Raw genomic sequence first — 14734 nt, forward strand, 5'->3', positions numbered from 1 at the left:
AGGTTTTATCACACACCGTGCACTTGGCACTGACCGGCAGGTTCCCCTCCAGCCACTGATGCGGCATTGAGATCTAGAGGAAGGGGGGGGGGGATGCAGAGGAGAGAAAGCACGATGGCTGGGAATGAGTGACAGATGCCAGGCTGCCTGCCACAGACTGCAGTGGCAGGTCCAGCTGAATAATTAGCAGCTTGACTGATCAGACAGTCCATATGCTGCATAAATACACACACACACACACACACACACACACACACACACACACACACTGGAATCCCCCTGGGGGATTTTATATATATATATGTGTGTGTGTGTCTCCAGAGATCTCTCCAGAGAAACATGACATTTCAGACAGAGGTCCATCAGCTGTGCAAGCAGTGTGGTTCTGAGGTTTTAGGAGGTGAAACCAGTTTATGTAAAAAAAAAAAAAAAGAAATTGTAGATGTTTAAGTCATAAAATTAAATTCCACGAGTTCAGAGAGTGTAGATTATTTATTTTTCCTTAGGTTTCGTCACTTCACTGCTGCCATAGCAACAACTGGGTATGCAAGCAGACACATTACTAATGCAGTGTCCATTAGTATTAAAATGTCTTGTCACTAGAAATGACAAATTCTGAATTTTGATTCTGTCATTTTGATCGAAATGACAAAAACCTTCTCTTGACAAATTTACGTGCACCACATGTAAGTGATGTGATGAGGTACATTTTTTAATACAGCCACTAAAATTAACAAGCCTAGAGCATCAGTTGTTATCACGCATTCCTCCTCATGCATATTATTAATCTTATCATATTATTATATGCACACACACAGAGAGGGAGAGCGATATAAAAGAACACAAAAGAACACAAAGAAACATCTGAAAACTAGCACTCCTGAATGTCAAACTTTGTGCGCCATCTCTTTGCCAAGACAACGGCACTAAAAAAAGCCCAAACTGGAGGAGGTGGTGGAGCACAGACAGCCATGTTTGTGTGGATCCAGCTCCAGCAACACCCCGTCGTTAGCTTCCCGGCTACAGGTCTGTTCTTGGCTCTACAACATCCTGGCACCTCACAGAATCCATGTTGATGTGTGTCTCTGTGAGATTCAGAGCATCCCACAGGGTGGAAGGTTGTTTTCTGTGTGAAGGTGCCGCTCTCCCGAGCCCAAATCCTCCTGCTCTATTCCCAGACCAGTCAGTATTCCAGACTCCCTACCGCTCTTCGCATGTCTGCTTTACGGAGAGTTAAGCCTTCCAGACTGCGTCAGCACTGAAGGTGGCCTCTTGTTATTTATCACCCACAAGTCTCCAGCTACATTCCACAAATTCCAAGTCCTATTCCAAAAAGGTTCATTACCAGTTGTTTTACTTATTAAGTATTTCCTTAATAAAGGATGTGGTAAGAAGCTGCAGTGATTGCCTAATTTTGTTAGGGTCACACTGGTGTGACCTCACTGTGTTCTCTGACCTTCTCTATGTTGTGGGAAGTTTGGTATGTTGCTCATCTCAGATTTAGACCTCCAGTCAGACAGGAAGTCATGGATGATCACATTAAAAAAACTTAAAAGTAAATAAAGCAGTTAAATAAATGGGAGCATACTTCTATTAAAGTTTTAAAGTTTGCTAAAACATGATTTTATACATACCAATAACTCTGACTCATGTATTTGAAAAAGAAAAAAACTCTTTGGTAATAAATTTGTTCCTTAAAAAGATTTTACTTCAAGTGAAAGTTCGATGTTTCCCATTCTTTAAGGATGAAGTGTTTTTTGCTTCCACTTACCAAAAGTGGATGGGAATATAAACACAATACTAACATGCATAACACTCTCACAGAGACCCACACACACACACACACACACACACACACACACACACACACACACACACACACACACACACACACACACACACACACTCTCACACACACACACACTCACCCCTTCCTCATCCTCTATGATGTCCTTGCCGATGGAGGCCAGCGTTGTCCACTTGCAGTTATTTGTAGCTCTGACAGCACAGCGTTTGTGGGCCTTAAACTTGCACACTGCAAAAGAACACACACAATCACAAACACACACACTTGCTCAACCTTGCTCACTTTTACACACCAAACACCCACACCTGTGCAAATATATCCATTCTTACAGCCCCCACACATGCACAGCTGCTCTCCCTCATCAACACACACAGACACATAAGAACAGATGGATGCAGGCAAGTGCACACAAACGCACACACACACACACACACACACACACACACACACACACACACAGACCTTCGCAGGACAGGCCGTGGGAGGTGACCCCACTCAGAGCTTCTCGGCAGACGTTGCAGTAGGTGGGCCGAGCATGCGAGCAGGCATACCAGTTATGCATCCCAGAGAAATGGTCCATGCTGTACTGGGTGGACTGCAGAAACACAGCACACATCAGAGAGCACGCCACCACCACCCAGCGCCACAGAGAGACAGCAGCAGCAGGGAAACCGCCAATCATTTCTGTATCAACCAATCATGTCAATCTTACTACCCTTTAATCATGTTTGTACTGATCACTCTCAAATTGGAAATTACATGTTCATTAGTTTCTGCTACAGTCCAAACACAGCTTGGCACGACACTGGACCTCCCTAGAGATGGCCAACTGCCCAAAATGGACATCTGGGCATAAAGCTGCTTGGTCAGGAAGTTAGATGAGGACCCAATGGACATTCTAGAAGAACTCCACAGATCCTGTGCAGTGATGGGACAGCCTGCTGGATGGACCATCACCTCTGCAGCACTCCATAAATTAGGCCTTTATGGCAAAGGAAGGAAGCCACTGTTGACTAAAGGGATATGACATCCTGCTTGGAGTTTGCGAAACAGCATTTAAAGGCAACACATGGAAAAAGATTCTCTTGTCTGATGACACAAAAAATGTAACTATTTGGCCAGAACGGCAAGCACTGGCAAAGCAGGCACTGCACATCACCTGGAAAATGCCCTCCCTGTGCTGAAGTACGGTTCTTCTCAACAGCAGGGACTAGGAGATTGGTAATGATTGAGGGACTGATGAATGCAGCCAAATACAAGAACTTCAACACAACAACGACCTGAAGCATACGGACAAAACCACAAAGGAGGAGCTTCAGGGTAATGTCACTGAACGTCCTTGAGTGGCCCAGCCAGATGCCCTTCGAACATCTGAAGACGGCAGTTCACAAACACTCATCATCTAATCTGAGAAAGTTTGAAAGGCTCTGCCACAAAGAATGGGATAAACTGCCCCAATCCAGGCGTACAAAGATTGTTGAGATGCATCCAAGAAGACCTGTCGCTGTACTTGCTGCCAAACAAACTTCTTTATTGTAAACGGTACTGAGTATTTTTGCGAATAAGTGGTTACAGTTTGTTTAATTTCTGTAACTCTCTAAAAAGAGGACAGAAGACTTTCAGAATCCACTGTAGATAGACAGAGACAATGAAAGATGTACTTTATTGATCCCTGATGGGAAATTTGGGAGCTACTACCATTTCCAGTACTGCGCGCATAATAAACAGACTCCCAGTCAATGTGGACATGTCATTGCAAAGCACGATAAGAAGTTAAACAGGGGCAGTGGTGGCCTAGGACTTTGGGCTGTCAAGCGGACGGTTGTGAGTCCAAATCCTGGTTCAGACATGCAGCCACTGCTGGGCCCTTGGACAAGGCCCTTATACCTCTTGATGCCGTACAGTGGCTGAGCCCAGCCCCTTAAGAAGCTGGGACGTGTGAAGAGAAGCTTTTCATTGTGCTATACACATGTGTATATGTATATATGAGCACATAAAGGCATTCCATCTAGCCTAGATCCTAAGAAAGATAAAGGTATCAAGCATCGGATGTTATGCTCATCCGAAACGCTCTTGAATACTATAAGAGAAACATGGAAAACCATATTTTAAAGCTAAGAGGAAGAAACTAAAAAACTGTCCACGATAGCACAGTACTTTTGCATCCTTTGTTTCTTTTATCAAACTTATTTTATAGCTGCGGCGTTGGCTGCAGTGTAGAAACCATCAGCGCTATAAATGTACTGTGACCATCTTGAGAAGAGAGGGAAAAAAAAGTATTTTTCAAAATAAACCTGTGCGTTCCAGCACATTTCCTCAGCTGCCCTGCCAGCAAATGCCAGGACCACACATCCACCCAGCAGGAGGAGGGGCAGGCCGGGGCTGCGCCGGCCCCAGAACATGCGTCTGCGTCTCCAGGACAACGCACCAGTTGGCCAAACCCCATCAAAAGCCTGTGGGTTAGCGGCATAAGAGGTGCTAAAGATGGCGACGGGCATCTGGAGTTATCAGCACTGGCTAGATGAGGGTTGGGGGGCGATTTCAGTGCGCCTGTCACCACAAGCTTGGGCCCTTGAGAGAAAAGTAGAAAGGCTAAAAGTATTAGACTATCCCAGACTATCCCTGCCAACAGAGCCACTGGCCCCATAGTGGCCCCACCAACAGAACCACTGGCCCCCAGGAACACAGCCCTGGCCCCCGCCTGGGCCCACAGTGGAAATGGTCTAGAACTACTTATATGATATGAACGCCAGAAAACATGGATTAAAAGCCCTTTTCTTCACTGAAATGACCCATTTGCTTGCATATTTATGCTTGAATATCAAACGATCATTTCCCCCTATGTTTTATCTTGAACTAAAACAATAGACTAAAGCATTTTCTGATGCCGTACATGATGCTATAACCATTGAAAGCTGTGAGTGGAACTGTGAGTTACCAATTATCTAATTGGTTGCACAACAAATGATTAACAGTAGCTCTGCTTGGTTATGTCTCCATTCAACAGCCGGACGTGCTTGTGGAAAATGTGCACGTATACATAAATGTGCATATGCACGTACATACACACATGCACACACGTGTACAAACACAAACACATGTGTACACATACAACCACCACACATCCCACAAACTAACCCAGTCTGAGCCTCTAATATAGTCTTTATCTAATCTGTCTTTATTCTCGTGAGGGAATCTCAATGAAAACTAAAGATTTCGTTTTAGAATAAGATAGCAAAACTTGCAGATCATTCCCTGGATTATAAGCATTGAGACGTGCACACACCTCAAAGTGTTCCCGATTCTGTGCACTCTTCAGCGCTGCCATCCACTCCTCCATCTCCTTCCTGTTCTCCGCACACAGAATCAAGCGCCGACAAGGTGTGATTATCTGGGGGTAGAGACAGACAGAGAGAGAGAGAGAGAGAGAATATGAAAGTATTAATGCATCAGGCAAAGTATTCTTTGTAAAAAAGAAAAACATTCTTTAAAAAACTGTTTTTATAGAAAGATATTGTTCAGTTTGACAGAATCTGGCAATCCCTAATTGATTATCTGAATTCATCACAGTAAATGTGTACCCTATAGTAACCAATAAATTGTAAAAAAGCCTATATGAATAAATTGATGTTTTCAGCAATTATTAATCCCACCTCACAAGACACCAAAGGCTTCATGAAGATAGAATCAACAGTCAGTGAATGAGCTACTGCTCATGCAAACCATAATCTTGCTCCAATTCATCATGCTGTCTTGATTTAACAAGCCCAAATTAAAATCAGGGATGACTGTTTTAAAAACCAACATCATTATAAATCACAAAGAACATTATAAATTTAGCCTCTAAGCCACCTCTTTTTCATCAGTTTAAATTCTTCAGTATGCATAGTGAAAACAGGTTTGGCACAAACATCAACACAATGCACACAAAGCAAGGTCAACTCAAAACAATTCCATCCACGTATTCAGTTGAATGGCCCACCAACTGACCAATCTCACACATTACCATCAAACATCCTACAAAATATTCTCCATATGAAAATTCAGTCAACTCCAATAAAGCTGAAATATCACAAGCACAAACATTATTAATTAACATTTTATAAGAAGCCAGTTGTTTGTTTATTTTTTTATGAGAAGTGCTTTTGTTGGACTCCTGCTCGTGGCTGAAGCACATGGTTAAGTTACTGTGCTGTGATATTTTTGTGTGTGTGTTGTCTGTGTTGTGTGTGTGTGTGTGTGTGTGTGTGTGTGTGTGTGTTGTGTGTGTGTTGTCTGTGTTGTGTGTGTGTGTGTGTGTGTGTGTGTTGTCTGTGTTGTGTGTGTGTTGTGTGTGTGTGTGTGTGTGTGTGTGTGTGTTGTCTGTGTTGTGTGTGTGTTGTGTGTGTGTGTGTTGTGTGTGTGTGTGTGTGTGTGTATGTGTGTGTGTGTGTGTGTGTATGTGTGTGTGTGTGTGTGTGTGTGTTGTCTGTGTTGTGTGTGTGTGTGTGTGTGTATGTGTGTGTGTGTGTGTGTGTGTTGTGTGTGTGTTGTCTGTGTGTGTGTGAGTAGGTGTGTGTGTGTGTGTGTGTGTGTGTGTGTGTGTGTGTTGTGTGTGTGTTGTCTGTGTTGTGTGTGTGTGTGTGAGTAGGTGTGTGTGTGTGTGTGTGTGTGTGTGTGTGTGTGTGTGTGTGTGTCTGTGTTGTGTGTGTGTGTGTGTGTGTGTGTGTGTGTGTGTGTGTGTGTACGCCAGCTTCCACTTCCTCAGCTGCTTCCAAAGCCCCTCTGTTCCCACATGGATAAAAATAACTTGAGCTTTCCTCTGCCAGAAAATACACACACACACATGCGCGCGCACACGCACACACACAAACTCACATCATCATAACCTTGGATAAACTTTCTGAGCAAGGCCTATGACCAGACTTGTACTAAACCACATAAAATAGGACTAGTCTTCCACTTGGCCTGGGTCAGTGGCCAGAGAGCCAGCCCTGCAAGCAACACGACCCCACAGACAGGTCAGGCGTCATTTACATAAAGAAAACAAGCAAGAAAAAAAAATATTTTAGGGTTTCCCTCCCTTCTCACACACACTCTCTGACTCTCACTCTCACACACACACACACAAGCCTACAGTCTCTAATATTTCACTAACATAACAGCTGCAATCACACCAGCCCTTTATATGGTTTGACCTGCAGGAAAAAGCCGATCTGCTAGGATTTGTTGATTTAGCGTTTCAAAAGGATTTGGATATTTTTCTTAAACATTTTTTCCGCTTGTCAGTTAGCTAGTGCGTTAAAAGTGAATGGCTCACCCAGACAAGCCAGGTCTAAAGTAGACTGAGACAGCCAATTAACATCATCAACTTAGAAGCATTGTGACATTATGATGGAAACCACCGAAATCACTCCTACTGTTACCACAGAAAGAACAGGAATAAAAAAGTCTACTACCAACTAATACTTAAATGAAGGTCACATTGCTGACAGAGTAGTTAGCTGACAACCCCCTGAGCATTGTCAGATGCATCACTTCCTGTGGAATGCTGAAGAGCTTTGGGCTTTACTCATCCCCTAATGAAGGGCTTTGCACTGCTGTGCTGAGGATACTGATACTGCACAGATCAAGTCTCTTCTGTGTGGGTCAACCTATTAACACCTACTACAAACTGAATGTACTTATGACAGTGAGTTAACATTGGTCTATTAGCCAAGAAGTGGCCCTAACATCTGTTTAAAACAAGTCATTTAGCTATCCCTTATTCATTTATCATATATGAGTTACAAAGGTTAGATTAGGGTCATAAAAAGTAGAACTTAGAATGAATTAAAAAATGATTAACTATTTAAATCAACCTCTGACCAAATTCAGTGTTAAGAGTTAAAAATTAGGTTTATAATAGTTGCACACACCCAGATACACACACACACACACACACACACACACACACACACATTCCGCTCCTTTTTTCTTCTTACTTTTAGCTGATGTTGTCCACTTGGTCCAGCTCACTAGTGTCCCTTTACCCAAACGAGACTCTCTTGTCTGTCTGTCTGTCTGTCTGTCTGTCTGACACAAGCTGTCTAACCGTCTATCTCTCTGGCTGTCTGTCTCACTCTCTGCCTGCTTTCTGACTCTGAGTTTCTCTGTCTGGGGTGTTCAACTATGTTCACTACAGATTCCGTTAGCCACAGCTAATCCCTCTCTCTTTCCCTCCCCCCCTCTCCTCCCTTTTCCAGCACTGTGACGCAAATAAACTTCCTGTTAAGGGGAAAGACCCCTCCCCCTTACAATACAACAGCCACAAAAAGAGAGTTGGAGAGACAGTGTAAGACAGGGGGGAGGGAGAGGATAATGATGAGAGGAGCTCAGAGAGACACAAACAGAGAAACGCAGAGAGACCGGGACAGAGGACGACGAAGAGGAGCTCAGAACTGCCTGCTCAGTAGGAGAGGTGAGCATCCAAGCCAGCCAGGTTCAACCTGATACCAAGACTTGAAGAGCACAGTATGAAGTCCAGCAGGGTGTGCAGTGCCCAAGCTGAGCCCTACCTCAATGCCTGCACTCATGCTACATTTTCTACTGAGCCACAGCTATAAGGGCCTACAGGCTCAGATTAGCTCACGGTTTCAGTTCCAGTTAGTAGTCAAGCTCTTCCAGGTAATGGGACTTTTAATCTTTAATATTTCACACATTTCTGAATAAAATAACTTGTTTATAATTCATGTGGCTGCCAAGAGAAAAATACACATTACATTCTTATCACTATGCTGATGACAATTGCTATATATAGCATATATATATATAGCACATCTTTTAGCACTAACACACTTACTACACTTCCGTACTGTGCATACACACACACACACACAGCCGCTGCTGAGACCGGATACACACAGGCAAACCCTCCACCCTGCTATTAAAACTAAATCAATCCAAATGTCAACCATAAATAAACTTCAAACAACACATTCACAGACTCGTTCTCTATTACAAGCAAACACACACACACATACACACACACACACACTCAGGGCAATGGTTTAAAAGGGACAGGCTACACAGAGAATTCCTTGCTCAAGTAAAACAAATGAGAACTAAGGGAGAGAAGAATTGGGGGGGATAAGTGTTTGTATCTTTCACATTAACTGCTGAACCAGTGACATGGCCCTAGACCACCCTGAGAGTCAGAGAAGAATAGCCTATCTGACCATTTAAAGCTGTTCATTATTAAAGGGAATTCTTCATTCGGTTCATTATTAACCTGAATTCTGCTAAGAGTTTAATAGACGTTCGGGTGTAAATGAATGGGACCCTCCCTCATCTCAGAAACATGTCGGGATAACACAGGAAACATGGTAGGCACATGCTGTGTACTTGAGCAAGGCGTGTTACTGAAACGTGAACCGCAAGCGTGAGACGTGAACCGTGAGTGCATTAATGAGCTGTGAAGTGTAAGTGTGTTAGTGAGCAAGTTAGTGAATCATAAGTGTGTTAGACATGAACCATGAACGTTAATGAGCGGGTTAGTGTGTTATGAACCATGAGCCTGTTCGAGAGACATGAACCTCGAGTGGGTTAGTGAGCATGTCAGTGTTAGTGAAACATGAACCGTGAGTGTGTTAGTGAGTGTGATAGTGAAACATGAACTGTGACTGTTACTGAGCATGTTAGTGTGTTAGTGAAACGTGTACCATGCGTTTGTTAGTGAGCGTGTTAGTGAAACGTGAACCGTGTGTTAATGAGTGTGTTGGTGATACATGAACTGTGTCAGCAACACTTCGGCCCACTCTGAGTCTGAGAACCTCTCACTAGAGGGGTATGAGTGAAAGACACCATACCTCATCCAAAATGGTCGAAAGTAAGATAAGTGAAGGTGTCTGTGTGTGTGTGTGTGTGTGTGTGTGTGTGTGTGTGTGTGTGTGTGTGTGTGTGTGTGTGTGTGTGTGTGTGTGTGACTTACAGTGAAGCTGTTGTTGACGTTCTTGGTGCTGGATTCCGCTACGCTGGCATCAGTCAAATCCACCTCGTCAAAGATGATCGACTACAAACAGCACAGTCATAGCATGATCAGTCACCTTAACATCAACCAATCATGTGTCATCAACCAAAGCAAATCAGCTTAAGTGTGTTCTGTGGATTTCAGATTATGTTCCAATAGGATTCCCTGTCCAAGAGAGCAAAGAGACTGGACAGACATGTTCGGTTATGGCAAGGGGTGTACTTCTGCAAGTCAGCCAGTGGGCTAATGATTCACCAAGTTAATATCCATGTTGCAATTTATAAATAAGAAAAGATTTTAATTTCATTTAACAAGATTCTGATTTACTCAATTATTTTATGGCTTTCTAAGTGTTTTATATGACAACATATGACATGACAGTCATAATACCTTTCTAACAGATGTGTTTAAAAGATCAGTAATGGCCACTGAATCATTTCATCAGATTTTCTTTCATGTAGGAACAAGATAAGTTTGTAATTATACTTGGCAGATGTTTGATTATATATGGCTCATGATAACTTGGAGCTTAACATAGTCGCCAATCATACTGTAATTAAAATATTGGTTATAACAAAGTAAAAGAATAAATAAAAAGGCAGTAATATGTTGCCCCCAAATCAGTGGGCTGTGTGGGTGAGCGGCAGACCTTTGCTGTCTGAGCGTAGTACAGCGTTCGTCCCCGTAGCTTGAAGTATCTCCTCTTCCAGCGCTGAAATGAGTTGGTCTGTTTCATCAGCTTGCCCTCCTTCAGAACCGTCTGCAGACAGAGAGAGGAGCAGGTAGTCAGCCCATCACAGTGCAGCATGTCCCACCCTAATCATCACCATCCTGCCTCATTCAGACAGAAGATTCTTTATGACCTGTTCAGTGTGATCAAACCCCCACCCCACCATGCACAATGTGATGTAAATTATGAGCCATATCAGCTCTCTCTCACACACACACACACAGAAACACATTGTTAGTGTTTTCACTGGGTACGCAAGTCTTTGAACCAACGCAATCGGTCAGTACAAACCGTGTGGGAATATTAAAACGCACCATACCGTAATACTCATACAACAACCTGCTGTGTCATCTATAATCTACAAATTTTATACCCTGATGAATGTAACACACATGCTGCTTCAGTTCCAGAAAACGAATCAACAGTTGCTGTAGTGTGTATAAAATGGGGTCTGGAAAGTGAAGCAGTAATGCGGGAACTTCCCAAATGCAGATGACTACAGTGAATGCCATTTCACTAGAAGTCCTGTTCCACTGGAATCACCGTTCCACTGGAAGTGGGTCGGTAGGAATTATCATTGTCTGTGTTCACCAGAGATAGTGACTGGAGTCACACTTCTGACATATTTCGAAAGTCTCGTAACTCGGCTCGGACTTTTACTTAACCGACTCGTGACTCAACTCGTAACTAGGATCGTAAAACTTAAGCATGGGGGAAAGAAACTACTGAATACAAATTTTCTGTCTGATCTCACGCGAGCGTCTTGCGTCTTGTCAGTTATGAAACGGTCATGTTCAGTCATTTTAATTCTTTCCATCTCTCGGCTCTCACGCCGACGATAAATTCGGCGTGAACACACAACGCATCTTTAATCATCACCTTTGGATACAAAATCTTGGAGTCAGGAGGACATCGTCAAAGTGCTAGCTGCAGCATCGTAGTACAGTACGCTGGCAAAGGGACATCTTAAAACACACAGAAAGATTAGTACGGGCAGCAAGCATGCTAGCTCGCTAGCTACCTAGCCTGTAGTTGGGATGAAAATGATTCTTGTCAGCCAGTTAGAGCAATAGATAACAAATCTAGTAAGCTCAAGCAGTTAAGCAGTCGCTACCTTTTGAAGTTACACGCTCCAGTCTCCTACTGTCATTGTCTTGCACTGACTTGGACTCTAGAGACACAGGACTTGACTCGGACTCGCACCACAAAGACTAAAGACTTGACTCGGATTCGCACCACAAAGACTAAAGACTTGACTCGGACTCGCACCACAAAGACTAAAGACTTGACTCGGACTCGCACCACAAAGACTAAAGACTTGACTCGGACTCGTACAAAGTGACATCTCTGTTTTTCGGCTCGCTTCTGCCAAACACAGTGCATTTTGTTCTATGCACGGAGGCAAAGAACAGAACCCATTGATGGGTGCAAATGTGCAGTTGGAGTGCAGGTTTTAACTTCTGACCCAATCTCCATCTAACTCCAGCAACAAAGAATCAAAATAATCATACCTACTTCTAACCAGTCCTCCCCCTAAACAAATACAAATTAACTGAATGTTTGAGAATACAGGGGAAGCAGTGTCTAATCACAGCGAATAGTGCTAGGGTGATAGCGGTAGGATTAGCGAAATCTAACCCTAAACTGCCACATGCCAACACGCTATGAAGGGTGTTGCAGGCTATGTTCTAAAATACCATGTAGCACCATATTCAGCACTCAAAACACAAAACACAGAATATTCAGCTATAGTACCATATTCAACATCCCCAATACAGCCTGGTCTAACAGCAAACCCAAAAAAGAAATAACAAAGATGTAACTTTTTTAAAAACAATACAAAACACCACATCTCATGACAAATACAGTGTAACATGCAGTGTAACACACATCGTAACACACAATCTAAGATACATATCTCCAAACCTGCTCTCTGTAAGACTCCATGTGACACAGTGGAGAACCTCTAAATTAATCAACCCTGCACACACACAGACACACACACACACACACACACACACACACACACAAATGACCTTCTTACAGTGGTTTGCGCTGACAGTAAATGCCACGATAAAGTTGTTCAGAGAGTTTCGGTGTGTTACTGAGCATGAAAGTGCGGTTTAATTGTCACACAACTGCCAGCACTCTCTCTATCACACACACACACACACACACACACACACACACAAACCCACTTCCACTGTGTGCACAGACTAGTAATTCTCACACCAGAAACTTGACCTGTTATCTTGCACACGCACACATACATACATACATACATACATACATACTTTCTCTTTTTTTTTTAAAGTGAATGTCACTGTGGTACTTCTGCACCCCCTTTGTGCGTTTGAGCCGGCCAGAGCGAGAGAGAGAGAGAGAGAGAGAGAGAGAGAGAGAGAGAGAGAGAGAGAGAGAGAGAGAGAGAGAGAGAGAGAGAGACTGAACATGATGAGACTAAAGGCCCTGGGTGTGTGAAATCAAAGTAGCCAATTTTAGACTTCGAGGCTGCTGATATTCTGCACCTACAGTCCATCTGTGCGCGCATACGCACGCACGCACACGCACACACACACACACACACACACACACACACACACACACACACACACAAACTTTTCCCTCTCACTCACAAGCCTTCAGAACTGACCCTTTCATCTCATCCTCAAATGGTTGTACTGACTGAACAAAATAATGACCTTTACTCTTTCTCTCTCACACACGCGCGAGCGTGCACACACACACACACACACACACACACACACACACACACACATACAATGAAATACTAAAAAAAAACGCGAGTCTGCAACTGTCTGCCTTAAGTTAGCTAGCTACAGCAGACGGAATCGGTCCAGTACGTCTCAACGAGCCGTAGACAACACGTCGACCATCGCGCCCGCAAATCATTGAGCATTAAACGTACATACGACGCACGTTCAGATAACACACACCGCCAGCGTTGGACTGTCTGCTCAACAAAATCGTGGCACGGCTCATCTCAAGCGGATGAACTCAAACAGCCAATGCACGACAAAAGAACTGAGCTGGTTCACCTAGACCCATCTAAACACCTCCATTTCTGAATGGCATAGTTGAAATGTTTGTTCAAGCATAACGAATAGGGAACTATTCCGTGCAAAGTTCGGAGATTTCGACCGGGGGGGGGACGCCTTATAAGTTATTTAATCGTTTTGCAAGAACGTGCAAAAGTCTATATGGGTTTCCAAAAGCGAAAAGTGTATATCTGTAGCTAGCTAATTCAGAGTGCTCGGCTTTTGCGTGGGAAAAAAACCGGAGAAAACACGCACCAAAAGCTCGTCCGAGTTTCAGGCTCGCCGCAGTACCGTTATATGTAAAACCGCACACGACTCACTCACACAGTGACTGCCGTCCTGCCAGCGAATCGGGGGCCAAATTCCACAGGAAATGTCGAGGCTGTTGGCTGGCCTGGGAGATAACTGTGGCTCCATAGTGGTCAGAGGCAAATGCAGCTTTTGCTGCAGCACCGACTAACTCTGCATCTCGGAGCCCAGTTACTTCACCGGAGCGGAAACATTACCTTGCTTCGGATCTGTCCCGACGTTGACACTTTGCGGATTAGTTTCTGGGGAGACCCATGTTCCTGCTCGGGTTCACTATCCGAAGATTCCTCCAAGCATCTAGCACCGGCCTCGGCACCAACCGCCGCCGCCATCCTTACATTTGCCCCCAGGCTATCATACGTGTTACAGTAGCGGAGTGCTTAGCGCCGCTATTCGGCTACGGCAGGTTATTGCAGCCGCAAGTTTGAGGCTGCCAGCGCCCTTCTGTGGACAGAAGATGATTTTTAAATGGGTTACATTTTCGGCGTAACAAAGCGCGTAAAAAATAATGAAACAGTATTGACAGAGTTAACTAACACAATTAACTAACCCGGTTTGTTAGTTTGTTCAAAATGTTTTATATAGTTGAATAAAATATTTGAATAGGCCCGTCAGTTTAAATGACAAACAGCCGGGTGTTTGTGCAGACATTCGGGGGTGTTTCGGTTACTGCGAGGGTGTTGGAGTGATTGCGGTACCGGGAGGAATGTAGGTTTCTTGTCAGGATGGAGGGTTTAATAGAGGAAAGAGAGATTAAATCCCTAAAGAGAACAGCGTTGCAGGTAAATCCATAAGCAGCGATACATTGAGACTTGAGAATACTGGGTTTAAGTGTATTAGAT

The 14734-nt window shown here is 43.8% G+C and overlaps 1 protein-coding gene across 5 annotated transcripts in view; it reads right to left on the reverse strand.

Moving 5' to 3' along the window:
- Window positions 1–14449, reverse strand: part of dgkd (diacylglycerol kinase delta) — a 27971-nt gene extending 13522 nt beyond the window's left edge. Inside the window, exons 1-7 of one of the 5 annotated variants that reach the window (XM_035534303.2) lie at window positions 14090–14448; window positions 10444–10554; window positions 9756–9836; window positions 5094–5198; window positions 2270–2402; window positions 1929–2035; window positions 1–73 (exon numbers count right to left, since the gene is read on the reverse strand). The exon at window positions 1–73 is cut by the window's left edge and continues 53 nt beyond it. In XM_035534303.2, the coding sequence (XP_035390196.2) occupies window positions 1–73; window positions 1929–2035; window positions 2270–2402; window positions 5094–5198; window positions 9756–9836; window positions 10444–10554; window positions 14090–14224 (745 nt within the window). In that variant the 5' untranslated portion in view covers window positions 14225–14448. Of the gene's footprint in view, window positions 74–1928; window positions 2036–2269; window positions 2403–5093; window positions 5199–7770; window positions 7925–9755; window positions 9837–10443; window positions 10555–13907 lie in introns of those variants that run through there. The other 4 variants (XM_035534301.2, XM_081700349.1, XM_035534302.2 and 1 more) reach the window with 4 other exon arrangements.
- Window positions 14450–14734: the final 285 nt, after the last annotated feature.

This window comes from Electrophorus electricus, chromosome 17 (genome assembly GCF_041902795.1).
Source record: "Electrophorus electricus isolate QZ-2024a chromosome 17, ASM4190279v1, whole genome shotgun sequence".
NCBI classification, from domain to species: domain Eukaryota; kingdom Metazoa; phylum Chordata; class Actinopteri; order Gymnotiformes; family Gymnotidae; genus Electrophorus; species Electrophorus electricus.